A 15,095-nucleotide genomic window follows, 5' to 3' on the forward strand; every position below is an offset into this window, starting at 1 on the left:
CTTAAAGACCAACTCCGATGAAAATCAGGATTTTGGTGTTTTTAAAATGTTCTTGTAGCATTTTTCTCATAGAGGACAAATGTAACATATTATTAAGATTAAAATTTAATTTCTGAGTATTTCTTTATTAAAATCGTGATGAATGTATTGGGAGGAGATGAAAAGTTGCTCTCTTGTGATGCAACTATTAAAATGGGTGGGCCGAAGTGTAACTGCTCTGTTCCGTTCTAATGCATCCACTTGCAGACAAATAGATCCATGCATGTCTTTGTTTTCCTTGTCCACACTGGCATCTGACTCGAAACTGCATGGCTGGATAGCTCCAATATTGTTAATTTCTTACACCCCTAATGTTAGCTTGGGGTTGTAAGGGGCTGTAAGCTAGTGGGAGAGCAAAGGGAACAAAAAACAAAGGGATGATAGGATATTAGCGGAGGCCTACTTCCGCGCCAACCGTTGCCCACATCTCAGAGGCGAAGTTCTGATGATCTACTGCTGCTCTGCACAAACCTTGTCCTAGAAAACGACACAGGTTATATGATTTTGCAGAATCATAATCAAAAGATTACTAGAAAAGGCTTTTAGAACGGATCAAATATGATTAGAGTTTGATAAACAACAAAAGGACAGCAAGAAAAAAAACTCCTTTGCTGTTGCCATACAATACTATAACGTTTGCTGCTTCCTTGCACATGATCACTGAGCCTTTCTAGCGTGTGAACTGACACCTGTATTTACAGGAAGACCAAGGTTTCAGATTTTGTCCACAGCAAAGTTTAAATGAGCTGTCACAAATGCCTTAATGAAGGAGACTGTCCAAGGAAATAGACCCTGGTCTGGACAGGATGACTCTGTATTTTTCCACATAAGTGAGTCTGTTGTTAAGTGTGTGTCCTGCACTAAGTCAAACCACAGGAATCAATTTGAGGCTCTTAATGTTGCTTCCATAAAGTGTGTGCTGCAGGCAGTCAAGTGTGTGGGGAGCTGAGTCTCAGTGTGCTACACATTGACAGGTTTTTGACAAAAGAGCTGCAAGGTGCGCTTGTGTGGCCTTCAATTCACCCACAACACTGAATTATGCATGATTCTGTGATAATTTCATTTTAAATTAAAATGTTTTTGCCATCTTTTCCCCCCAAAAAGTGCAAATGAATTAGTCAGAAGTGTACATTGCTCCCTTGAATGCTTTGTAAAGAGTTTTCTTTTTCTTTTTTCCGTGAGACTTATTTAATAAAATTTTAATTGAACTTTAATAATATAAATATTTGGTTGAATCGGTTTTCTAGAGTTGTCGTCAGTACTGAGATTTTATCTGTTTTCTTTGCAAGCTGTCTGCAGCAGACCTGTTTCTGGAGTGACAGAGAGCTGCAGAAAGCATATCTGTTTGCTCACATTTCCATCTCCAGCAACATGCTGTCACATCGAAAGACGGCGCTGTCACCGAGCTGACATTCCGACGATTGTTGCCTCCAGCTGTGGGGATATGGAAGCTATTTAGCAGCAGGGAAAGATGCTGTGCTCCAAGTCTAGTCGATGAGAGCTCATCTCTGTCTGTGACGGGTACTTTCACCTACAACAGAAAAGAAATGTCATACCTTAGACATGGTTCTGGTTCCAGAATAAAATATTCAGTTGACAAAAATGTTGATTTCACAGATTAATTTGAGTATTTTGAGATCATAATTTTTGTCCCACATTCAAAGATCAAAATTTTATTTCAGTCAACAGAAAAACCACGTCAAAGTTTGATTGTTTTTCTACAAGCTACTAGATAAATCAAGCAGCAGCTCCGCAGGCTGTTTAAGGGCTTAATTTAATGCTCTGTTAATCCATCCAACGAGTTTCAAGAGGAATAAAGTGAACTATAATTGCAAACAAGACTATGCTGTAATTAAAGGCAAGGTAACAAGTGAAGGACAATTTAAGATGGCGTAAAGGTCCAATTTTAGAAGCTTAGGAGCTTGTGAACACAAAGTAATTAAATTGCTAGTTTCCCTGAGGAATGCTGTCTGCTGGTGTGAAGTGCTGGAACCTACTTTGATTCAAAGAGAGGGCAAAACCTCTGTGTTGTCTAGAGGCTGGGACAGGTGAAGTATCACATTTGTGATGGAAACCTTTGCGTTTTTCTGCCAAGGTTGTTGTAGAAACATTGGAAAAACATGGCTTCATGCACCAAGGATGATGACACTAGTCCATAATATGTCCAAAAAAATTGCTGTTGTTTTTCTGCACCGCATAGTAAATTCTATGGAAGACAGTTTGGATCAAAATTGACCAAAAGGAAAACATGATGATAAATTTTTGAACTGATCAAAACTGCTGTCTGCGGCTTGGGTATTTTTTAATGAAATATAATTTTCTCCCAAAAGTTAAGATGTTTACTTGTTTGTGATTTAAACAAACACGTAAACTTTTGTGAATTGAGTTTTTTTCTTTACATTTAGGTTTTCAAATAAAGCTGATATCCCTGGTAGAAGTCTGCCTTCGTTGTTGAGACCCTGCCTTAGTCACATGCACCTACACAGGGGATTGACATGAATGAGTGGTGCAGAGTTTTTGGGTTGTCTGGGTCCATATAGGTTGTAGACAGATCCAGGCGCATCGTAAGCAGAGTCCAGGTGGGTCTTGCCATTTCCTTGAGGCTCGTACAGCACCCTAGTGGATGTCATGAAAATGAAATGCAGGATTGGCGTGGATGTGGTATGTGTGTGAATTATTTGTAAGAATTGATTGTGTGAGTTACACACACTTATGTGATGTAACGGTGATGCTGTCATACAGTGCCTTTTGCAGCATTCCAGGTGTTAGTAAGGTGCACATACTGGCTGCTTACTGACTGTGCGCAAATGCTGCACTAAAGGCAGCAAACACACGGCCCGCGGGCCGAATCCGGCCCACCAGGTGGTTAAGTCCGGCCCACACATGAAGAGTAAAAATTATAAGGATGGTTAAAAAAGAAAGCACGTTTCTAGTCCATTCCTGTGGCGAGTTATGATTTTTTAAAGAAATAACCGAAACGCGCAATTCCGCCACTAGGGGGAGCAAAGGAAAAGCAAAACAGGTGAAACAGCATATCTCTGTATGTGCCAAAACTGAAACCTAACAGCTCTATGTCTGGGTAAGATGCACTTTGGTTCCCTATGAGCCTTACCGCTGTTATCTTGCTATAAGGATGATAAGTAGCAACACCCTAATGACCAAAATGTTGTCAAAGTGAAGTGGAGTGAAGAGCTTTCCAGGAACAATGGACAGAGTTTTTTTTTCTTTCACGAAGCTGAATGCAAAACCCCCATGATTGGTATGTCATCAACAGGTTGCAGTGCTCAAAGAATATAACATTCAGCACCAGTAAGAGACTCACCATAAAGAAAGGTTTCTGGATTGCTTCAGTGTCAGATGTTAAATATTCAGTCTGTATAAAATTAAATAGACCAACTTTTTTTTTGTTGAAATTAATTTTATTCGAGATCCATTGGACCCAAGTGGTTAGGCTACTATGTTGGTTGTGGCATTTTTTCAAATTGAGTAAAAAAAAACTAAAACAAAGCTGTTATTTTGCTTTTACGTTACTGGTCCGGCCCACTTGAGATCAGACAGGCTGAATGTGGCCCCTGAACCAAAATGAGTTTGACACCCCTGACTTAGGGGGTGTGAATGCAGGTGCTACATAAGTGCCCATAGGAAGCCACACAAACTACGCTCTGATTGGCTAATTTCCTAATTTCTAACAACCAGTCTGCAGGCGTGGAGCGCATAACAGGCATGCAGGAGCACGTTGTATGTGTTATATCAGTTTACGCTACAACCTTCTCCCTGCAGCATGCCGTAGACTAAAATCTGCATGAACATTTTTGTTCTACAGGCTCTCTGAGCAGCCTACAATCTTAACATTTCGTGCAGGCCACCTCCATGCCCCACAAAGATGTGCCCATTGTTCGCCTACAGACAGCCCATATCCCCCTCAAGGACAATTATGACTAAGGAATTACAGAAAATAGGTTTGTCGTTTACCTGGCATGTAAAAAAACAACTGTCCTCAAGAAAGTTGACTAACATCTGGTAATCTAAGGAGATGTAAGCATAATCATTGTTAGAGGGTCTTATCGCCCTGGCTGCAATGTGTAATATTACCTCTATTGTTGATCTATTTGCCGCACAACCTTTGATCAGTTTCAGTTCTAATCCTTTGATTTATTGAGTGGTTAAACTGCAAAAGATTAACTTGTCTTTTCAACAGGACTCCTAAGATCATGACTTTACTTAATGGAATGGGGTTTAAGATTTATATACAGTACAGACCAAAAGTTTGCACACACCTTCACATTCAAAGAGTTTTCTTTATTTTCATGACTATGAAAATTGTAGATTCCCACTGAAGGCACCAAAGCTATGAATTAACACATGTGGAATTATATACATAACAGAAAAGTGTGAAACAACTGAAAATATGTCATATTGTAGGTTCTTCAAAGTAGCCACCTTTTCCTTTGATTATTGCTTTGCACACTCCTGGCATTCTCTTGAGGAGCTTCAAGAGGTAGTCACCTGAAATGATCTTCCAACAGTCTTGAAGGAGTTGCACTTGTTGGCCCTTTTGCCTTCACTCTGCGGTCCAGCTCACCCCAAACCATCTCGATTGGGTTCAACCGTTCACCTTTTCTGCATCGCACAAAGACACGGTGTTTGGAACCAAAAATCTCAAATTTGGACTCATCAGACCAAAGCACAGATTTCCTCTGGTCTAATGTCCGTTCCTTGTGTTCTTTAGCCCAAACAAGTCTCTTCTGCTTGTTGCCTTTCTTTAGCAGTGGTTTCCTATCAGATATTCTACCATGAAGCCCTGATTCACACAGTCTCCTTTTAAAGGTTGTTGTAGAGATGTGTCTGCTGCTAGAACTCTGTGTGCCATTGACCTGCTCTCTAATCTTTTATTTTATTTTATTTTTTACTTGTCCTGTCCAACAGCTGGGCAGACAGATAAGAGCTGAAGGCCTCTTGTGTTGGACATATTTTACTTTAACAACAGGGGTTATGTATCTTCTGAAAACCAGAGGTATGTCTGAATAAACCCCTTTTGTAATCCAGGCCTAACTTTATTCATTTTAATCATATTTGAAAATCTTTTGTGTTGGACCGGACGGAAAAGGAAAGGAGGGAAGAAGAGAGAGAGGGATGTTAGAGAGTGGGGGATAGGAGGGTGATTATAGGAAGGGGGGGGGGGGGTGTAAAACCATGAAGCAACAAGTTTCTGGATGGTTATACTCATTACGGGGAGGTTCAGATGTATTACATGTCTATAAGGGCGGGGCCTGTCCACACACACTCAAATGTTATAAACATACCTGTTGGCTCCAAAAACGTCCACGTCAACATGTACACAATACAAATATTGTTCCCACACGCATACTTATGGCTTTAGACCAACTAGTGTGAAATATTTCATTCAATCATGCAAAATATTAGTGCAAAGGTGTAAAGGTAAACGACCTGCTCTCTAATCTGAGCTGCTGTTAACCTGCCATTTCTGAGGCTGGTGACTCGGATGAACTTATCCTCCATAGCAGAGGGGACTCTTGGTCTTCCTTTCCTGGGGCGGTCCGCATGTGGAAAAGTGTACGAACCCTAATATTTACATGTAGGGCGTGGTTGATTCTGATATTGGATATTGTTTGCATTTAGTGAAGATAAAAGAAGTAAAAGTAGTGGTGAGGATTAATGACCTTAATGGGTTTTGTTTTTACCACAAAGATGTTCCTTTGCGACCTCTGTTTCCTCAAGCAGTTGTTCACTTTTTCTGTTGTGTAGAAGATCTGTTCTTTAACCCTTGTGCTATCCTAGGCACTTTCACATTTGGAATTGGGTCATCTAGACCCACTAGACAGTGCCCTGAACCTTTTTTCTTCAATGATTTGTGAACCTCACTGGTGTCCATGGATTACAGGAAATCTTTCCACCTTTATCCACCTTTGTCATGGTAGGGAGAACACCTTATTGCAAGGGTGGGGTCATCTAAGATAGCACAAGGGTTAAGAGCTCTGCTGATATGAATGTTGTTTTGATATTCTCATTGATCCTCAACCTAAAATACATAACAATTACTAAAGGTTTCTTCAGAATTTCTACAGTATAGAAAGTGCTCTGAAAGCAAAGGTAGTTTCCTTGGATGTTGAAGAATTCCAAATATCAAACACGTGTTTTTTATCCAATCAAAGCTCTCCGTTTCTGTTTTGGGAAACCGTCTGATATGGGAAAGTGGAGTAGAGCTTAATCTCAGTATACTAAACACATCCAACCCTAACCAGCACCATTGCACCATCCTCCATTTCCCCTGCCTTCTGCTCCATTTCTTTGTGATCAGAGGTCCCTCCTGAGCAAGACTGGCCCATCATACCTGGCAGATGGCTTTTTGTGGTTTTAGCTGAGGCTCTTTTGCTGCTACATGCACATCATGGACATGAATATTTTCTGATGTCCAGCCGGTCTTGTCTTGATTTTTATGTGTGATTTGATTTTTTAAATTGTCTGCAAAAGCATTCAAATGGTGAGTAATATTAAAATGCAACCTACCCCTGCATAAACAAATAAAAATCACATTCTTATATTTTGTTCCTCTTATTGTACCAAATCCGACTGTTATTTTTATTCATTTTAAGTACCAGATGGTTGACAGAAACAAAGATACGTGAAGAAGTATCTGGAAAGGTTTCCTAAAAGTCAATGACTAGTTGCTACTCGAATGTTTAAGATGTCTTTTCTGTTTACCCCTGTATTTATGTAGGTTCTAACTTTGTTTTAGACGGCTACATCGATAACCCAATTTCCAATACTGTCCTTGGAGAACGCTCTGTGTTCAACCACTCCGAGGGATTTATAACCAAATTCCCACTCATCTCTTCATCTAAACATGGAGATCATTTCACTGATGAGTTAATTGGAGACCATGTGGAGTTGAGTTTCTTGCCCAAGGACGCTGTTGACTGGGGCAGGCGAGCACTGATTGGCAGAGAACTACTCTGTACTGAACCATCCAATCAAATCAAAGGTTTTGCCTTTACACCTGGAGTTCATAAGCGCTCGTCTTGCTTTATTTTGAAGCCATCATGATCAAATGTTGCCTGGAGTTTCCTGGTTTTGCATTTAGGAGAGAATTTGTTTGTGAAAGTTTTTGATGAAAAGTTAGACAGCAGGAAGACAAAAAAAAGAGGAGCCTTCCTTCAGGTTCTAAGATGATTACTGTGGTTTTATGGCAGGCTGAGGACCAGACCACCTCCAGATGTAATCAGGCTGATGCAATTTGAAATACTCAATGAATTGGAATAAAAAAAACAATTCTGGACCCACTTAGTGCTTGTTTTCATTGCATGTTTCATCTAGGAGATGGACAGAGTTTTGGAAAAAAAAGTCAGATTTAACTCGTAAACAAATTAAGGAAAAACATGACCCAAACAGATCTGAATTAAATAAATAACCTTTGTGTGTTTGGATAAAAATAATCTGTGAAAAACAATCTTTTTTTCTAACTGTTTTCTAACTTATTTTGTAATGTATGGTTTGATTAAAAAATGTTTAACTTCTGTAGTTTGATGTTTGCATGTTTTTGTGCAGACTTCCAGATTTTATAAAATAATTAATGAGATGTAAAAAATGTTCTTCGGTAAGATATTAGAAGTTTTTCAAAACGTTCATCTTAATAAATTGAATTAATGTACTTCCTTCCACACCGTTAGACTCGAATTTTGATTGAATGGGGAATAGGGATTCCACATTTATTGGTTTAAAACTGAACCGTATGTTACACAGTTGAACCAAATCATGGGGAAATTAAATTGTTCCATCACTAAATTTACATTGAAACGCTGTGCTATATTTCTGAAGAATTGATTATTACATTACACTAGGTTTAATATAAGCCAACAAATTTTTTTTTTTCTATTGTTATTTGCCTATTAACAAATTCAAGGATTTCACTGTAATTCTTTTTGTTTTGTTGTCGTTTTGTAATACACAAATGTATATATCGACCCAAAACAAAACCTTGTACAAATTATTTAAGTTTTACCCAATTATGAGGAAAGTGAATTGTTTGATCCCTATTTCAAAATGACGAAAGCAATGTAAAGCCTTTATTTGGTCTGAAAAAGAAAAGAAAACACTCTAACAGTCCAAAAGCTTTCACCTCCACAAGCAATCCTTTGACACTCATTTAGCTGGGATGGACACATGTGGTCAGGTTCAGCTCCTATCTCATGGAGAGAACCTTTATGGTAAGCAGGGACTCACCCTTTTCTAGGGTCCATGAAATGAATTGTGGCTCAAGGCTCCATCCTCGACCCTTTGCTTTTTAACATTTACATGCTTCCTCTGGGGAATGTTATCAGAAGCCACAACACACAACATCACGCTGTCTGTAGACATCAATACAAAACACTTTCTAACTGTATTTTAGCTATGAAATCATGGATGGCAAAACATTTTCTGCAGCTCAACCAGGAAAAAACTAAAATTTTAGTTATCTGTCCTGAAGCTAAGAGAGAGAAACCGTTTTTGAAGCTAAAAGAACTTTCATTAAGTCATTCAGAAACAGTCAGATATCTGGGCGTTATTTTCAACTCTAAGCTAACTTTTATTCCTCACATTAATAAACATGTGGCGATAACTGTTTTTTTATCACCTCAGCGATTTGGTTAGGGTCCGCCCACTACTCTCTCTGGCCGATATGGAGATTTTAAGTAGAATTAAGTAGAATTAATTATTGTAATGCCCTGCTTCCTGGTATTCAGAAAACTAACATTAAGAACCTTCAGCTCCAGAATTTCGCTGCACGAGTTCTCACCAAGAACAGGAGGCGAGCTCACTCCAATTTTAAAAACCCTGCATTGGCTCTCCATATGCTTCAGGATTGATTGTAAGATACTTTTAATAGTTTTTAAGTGTTTTAACAGGCTTGAGCCTTCTTATCTAACAGATATTTAATGAAATATTAGCCCTACGGGCCCTGAGATCCTCTGGTCCTCGTCTTCTAACCATTCCCGCTGTAAAAACCAAAACTTACGCAGAGGCATCTTTTCAGCACTATAAACCTTGTTTATAAAACAGTCTGCCATTGGACCTGGGAGCTGCAGAGAGCATAGTTGCTTTAAAAAAAAAAGGCTCAAGACCCATCTGGGCTTTTAGCTAATTTTACTCCTTTTTTTTTTGTTTTTATTATTTTATTTTGTATTTATTTATCTATTTTATCTTGTTTTATGGATTTACACAAAAATATTTTACCAGTATGTTTACTTTTAAATACTCATTTTTATTTCCAGTGCTTCCTCAGTTGGGTCCTCTCCCTCTGGGTCGGCTGCTGCTCAGCCACCGCAGCTCTAGATGGGGACCTGCATCGCCACTTAGCTGTGGTTGGGCTGGTCCCCGCCTGTGATGCTGCATTTGGCTGGCCATGCGGCTGTTCACAGAGAGGAAGGTCCCACAGATTACCGTTTCCAACAACCAACATTTTGTTAATGTGCTCAGCCTATTTCCCATTGTCTGTCGCCATCAGGATAGAGGGGGCTCTATTTTCATTTTCGTGATTTTTTTAATATTATTTATTTTGTTTTGTTTTAACGTAAACAAAACAAAATGCTTTTCTAGGACAAGTGCTATATGAATAAAGTTTGATTTGATTTGCTTTACTTTCACGCAAAGTGGACTATGGTGTTAATTTTATTTATTTATTTATTTTTGTCAGTTTTCATCCAACTATTCTATACTGAAAAGCTTAGTTACCTCCTCACTACAATACATTGATACATGAGACATTTTCCAACCTTTCCATTAAATGAACGTATTCAGATTTCTGCTTCAAGCTGTTCCTTTTCTATTTTAAATATAATGCTTCCCAACATTTTTTTAAAACTCTTGTTAATTCTTGTAAGTCTGTCTGCACATTTTAGTGAGCCACACCAGATTTCACTTGCAACTAAGCATAGAGCCTTGTGGAAGGTCGACTAAAGTTCTCATGTTTGGTCTTTGGTCAGAGTTCAGATGAGCTTTCACAGCTGCCAGAACAAGCAGAGTGTCAGAGGATGCAAACTCCATTCTGACGGCATGAATGCACATTGGCTGGTTGAATGCACTAAAGCAAAAAATGCTAATTATCTTTCCTTTTTTCTTTTATCTTAACCTAGCACAAAATATTTTATGGAAATGTCTTGAAAAAAAGAAAAGGGTAAAAAAAATTCTTAATGCAAAAACTTAAGGATTACCTGTAACAGCCTGTTTTTAAAACATCATGTTCTCTAACATTTTCAGGCACTTTGAGCTCATTCTTTTTCTTTTCTTTTTGTCTCACAGGTGGCTCAATGGCCCTAAAAGGAAGAGGAAGAACAGCCAATGTTCAGTGAAGAGCATGACTGGTAAGTATACTGTACATAAAAGAGAGAAATTCACATCCATCCCACCTGAATTGTGACTGAAGTATGAATTTTTGAAGCTTGTCAAAAGTGCTCCTTTTGTCAAACAATAAAAGCGCTCTTAGTGTGGGTGAACTTTCATAGCTCTTGCAGCTTTTTTACTTGAGGTCTCTGGTGGATTTCCTATTCATTGTCATTTTAGATGTTTTTTTAGAGTAGCATTTAGCCACAGTCACTGGATCTGACTGCTAAAATGCTACATAGTGCACATTAAGCTTTTAAAAGTATTCCTTTTTCCAAGGCATTCAACTATTTCATGCTTTTCAGCAACAAAGAGATACTTTTTTTTTCCATATTGCTTGAAATTCTTGGTCTACCTAATAATGTGGAACATCTTTCTTTAGTAGTTTTTCCTTTAATTGAACTCACCTGGCAAACTATTAATCCCAGCTGTCTGTGAGTTATGATAGTAATCCATAGAGCCCTGAGACACAATATCATCCATGAGTTTAAGTAAATTTTATCTTTTTGTCGCTTAAAAACTGATTGCATAATAGTTTGGATTGCACTTGTTTGTAACATGCTACACATTAGGCACATCTGAAGCGTTAGTGTAATCACAATACCTGTAACTTCTAAACTACTTTTACTACTACTACTTAGCTTTGATACCTCTAAAACAAAAGTTTCTGTGACTATGCTTACTTCCAACATGTTAGTAGCATTTAAAAAAAGCATAGTTCAACACCACTACTTGTTAGCTATGTGAGCTTATTTACAATAACACATAAAAAAAGTCTGAAACAGCTAAAACAAACGTTTCTGTGACTACACTAACTCCCAACCTCGTTAGTACGCGTAAAAAATCACAGTCCAACACTGCTTCATATCAGCCGCATTAGCGTATTAACAATAACACCTTGCCTTGCATGCAACTCAGAAAGATTAAACTGACATTTTAACAGGACACTCCAGATTATAAATCGCATGGCCAGTTTTTGAAAAAAATGTACAGCTATTAAGTGCGCCTTACAGTGCATAAAATAGAGTAAATACTGAACAGAGAAGATCTCCCTGGCAACTGCCATCAGAAAAAAAACATCTCTCTGCTTTGTCTGCATCAGAAAATGTGGAAGTGACACCTCAGAGTCTGGCACTCAGGGAGGAAAGAAAAGAAAGGTTGGAGCTGATGAGAGAGATGATGAGAGCGGTGCGCTCATAAAGACCCAAGTTGATAGAACAATTGAAATGTAGCACTCAGAGCCGAGTCCTTCCCCCTCATTTCCCCCTCCGTCTGCCTGCCTCCTCACATCACTCTGTGAATCTTTATCCTTGCTGCTATGGTCCATCTGAACTGGGGAAGTAGGATAATATGCCTGCCTTTGGCCCACGACTGGCCGAGACTGGATTATTTACACTGTAATGATGTCATCCTGTTCCTGTGGGAGTATGGACCACATTCATCAAAACCACCAGTCTGCATTCGTTTTCAGACTCTTACTGCAAACGAATGCAGGCTGATATAGCTATTCAGAAGAGTTGCTTTTTCTTTTCCTTCCTGCTTCACATTCAAAGGAAACACAGTAACTGTAGTGTGGGGGCCAACATTAGTGATACCTTCTTGGGTACTAGGCTGTACCGGTAGAGGTAAGGCAGGGCTCGGTTTGGGAGGGGCAGTCTGCAGTTATATTGATTTTGGGCTTGGCTTCCCAATGCTGCTACAGTGGAGCAGCTAAGGGACCCATCTGCTGCAGTTTGACCAACACTACAGAGGCTACTCTGCTCTGCTCTGAGTGGAGGATTTGTCTGTTCCTGTTCCTCTTTCTGGAATCTGTCTGTTCTTTAACTGAATCAATATAGATGAAATGAGAATGATACTCTAATTTTTTTATTTTTGTTTTTCTCTGCTTAAAGATTATTGACTGTATGTTAGATCTGGACTGAATGATCCCACCCTCTTCGTGTTTCTAACAGGAAGTACTCAAAATTCCATAGACCTATAGAGAAATAAACAGTCATAGTTCTCAGAATAACAAATCTTGCTCTGCCATCTTCTGTAACATGTTCTTGCTAATCCTAATTTTCTTACATGATATTATTTCTTTACTAAAAGTTATTCAAGTTATAAACTTGACCTATCATCTATAAAAGCATGTGATGCGCACTGGCCCCTATGTTGAACATCCAAAATATTTGATTGACAGATTCTCCCAAGCTTGCTCTCAAGTGGTTGGGGATGGGGCTGCTAACAAGCTCACTCCTGATTCGTTGTCTCAATTACTGCTTATTGACAACATCCGGGTCCAACATGGTGGTATCAGAATTACAAAAAAATGGCTTTATTTCATTGGTGCCAGAGGTAAGCCATTGTCGATGGGTGATGCCACTCTTGCTCAGTCCAGTTCTCATATGCAACAATGTTTAAGATGCTTTTGGTGCTGAATGATAGAATACAGCCTATTGGCTTTTCCTAAGTAACATTTTTTTTTCTTTCTTAGAACAACTTGAGTCCTGTTACAAACAGCAGTTTGGCTATAATACCACCATTCCTTTCCCCCTGCAGTCTTTTTCAGTTTTTCCATCATTCTCTTCTTGCACTCCCAATCCCTCCTTTTTTTTTTATTCATAGCAGAGCCAAAGGACACTGAAGGTCGCAGGTCTCACCATGCTTTGCTTGAATTATACACTGTAAAAACATAATTAAAATGCTCACAAACATTTAAAATATCATCACGGAGATCTAGCAGATAGGCAGACAGCATTGATCCAGAAGCTCTTCAGCTTCATGCTTTCTGTTTAAATGTGATCTGAATCCAAAACACAGCATTTCCCCAGGTGAACTGCTTTTCTTTGTTTGTCAACATTCCGTAACTGCAGAGTAAAAGGAGGTCATGTCATATTAATTTAAAGGTTTCTGATTGAATCGTTTCATTTTGTGGAACTTCAGTTTCAAAGTTTAATTTAATTTTGAATTTACTGTTTTCAACAAAGATTTTAAATTAAACAAATACAGCTTTCTAGCATAAAGTTATTTTTAAAAACTTTTTTGTATTCTGACTCATGGAAATGTTTTTATCAATATTTATCAGCTAAAAGCAGTTTTTCTGTATAGGTTAGCCCTGTACGGCTGATGAATGAACATTTCTGGTAGGCACACTTTGATTTGAACTTCTTTTGCTCTTCCCTGTTCTACTTTATAAATGCTCAATGCTGCTGCACATCTGCTTCAGGACTCTCAGGGATTGTGCAATTGGCTAACCTCGAGACGCTTTTACCATGTGCCTTACCCTCTAAAGTCAATGGATGTGCACAGACGCAGAGACTCCTGAGTCGCTGTGTTTGTGTGTGTTTGCACCGAACACCCACGCTGAATTTATTTGTGACTTGCAGCGGACCATCTCCTTCCCTCTTGGCTCCTCAGCTACATATACAGCACATGAACGCTTGTGATGTCTCTGCAGATGACGAGCTCAGATGCTGAGCTTCAGGAAAGTATAGGACAAAACAAATGACCTCCATTCACCAGTTTGAAAAAAAGAAAAAAACACATTTAGAACATGAGTCTCCTCATGTTATTTTCTGTGTTGGCCCTTCTTTTTTAGGACCTCTCCAATTCGACTGGGGATGCTCTCTATCAACTTCTGGGCCAAATCCTGACTGATAGCAATCCATTCTGTCATAATCACTTCTTGAAGTTTGTCAGAATTAGTGGGTTTTGGTTTGTCCACCTGCCTTTTGAAGATTGACCACAAGTTCTCGATGGGATTAAGATTTGGGCAGTTTCCAGGCCACCGACACAAAATCTCAACATTTTGGTCCCTGAGCCACTGAGTTATCACTTTTACCTTATGGCACTGTGCTCCATCATGGTGGAAAATGCATTGTTCGTCACCAAACTGTTGTTGGATTGTTGGAAGAAGTTGCTGTTGTAGGGGGTTTTGGTACCATTCTTTATTCATGGCTGTGTTTTTGGGCATAATTGTGAGTGAGCCCACTCCCTTGGATGAGAAGCAACCCCGCACGTGAATGGTCTCTGGATGTTTTACTGTTGGCACAACAAAGGACTGATGGCAGTGCTCACCTTTTCTTTTCGGGACAAGTCTTTTTCCAGCTGCCCCAAGCAATCGGAAAGAGTCTTCATTGGAGAATAGGACCATGCCCCAGTCCTAGGCAGTCCATTCGCCATACTTTTTGCAGAAGATCAATCTGTCCCTGATGTGTTTTTTTTTTTTGGAAGAGAAGTGGCTTCTTTGCTGCCCTTCTTGACACCAGGTCATCTTCCAAAAGTCTTGGCCTCACTGTGCGTGCAGATGCACTCACATCTGCCTGCTGCCATTCCTGAGCAGGCCCTGCACTGGTGGCACTCCAATCCTGCAGCTGAATCCTCTTTATGGGACGATCCTGGCGCTTGCTGGACTTCGGGATTAAGTTAATTTTCATGGCAAAGGACTATGCAATTCATCTCATCACTCTTCATAGCATTCTGGAGTATATGCAAATTGCTATTATAAAATTTTAAGAAGCAACTTTTCCAATTTATAATATTTGTGTAATTCTCAAAATGTTTGGCCACGACTGTATATTAGTCAATGAATCACTTTTAACTTGTTAAAAAGTTAACTTTTTCTTTGGATCAGGCGTTCTTTCCGATTACTTTTGTCCATGGAAACGCAGCTACTGATAGAGGACAGAACATGACCA

The 15,095-nt window shown here is 39.2% G+C and overlaps 1 protein-coding gene across 3 annotated transcripts in view; it reads left to right on the forward strand.

Moving 5' to 3' along the window:
• Positions 1 to 15,095, forward strand: part of thra (thyroid hormone receptor alpha) — a 179,404-nt gene that overhangs the window by 135,361 nt on the left and 28,948 nt on the right. For all 3 annotated transcript variants that reach the window (XM_023949083.2, XM_078936948.1, NM_001104705.1), the window contains 1 exon segment: positions 10,336 to 10,397. In XM_023949083.2, the coding sequence (XP_023804851.1) occupies positions 10,336 to 10,397 (62 nt within the window).

The sequence above is a fragment of the Oryzias latipes genome, chromosome 19, assembly GCF_053564925.1.
Source record: "Oryzias latipes strain Hd-rR chromosome 19, Olatipes_Hd-rR_3.1".
Taxonomy (NCBI): domain Eukaryota; kingdom Metazoa; phylum Chordata; class Actinopteri; order Beloniformes; family Adrianichthyidae; genus Oryzias; species Oryzias latipes.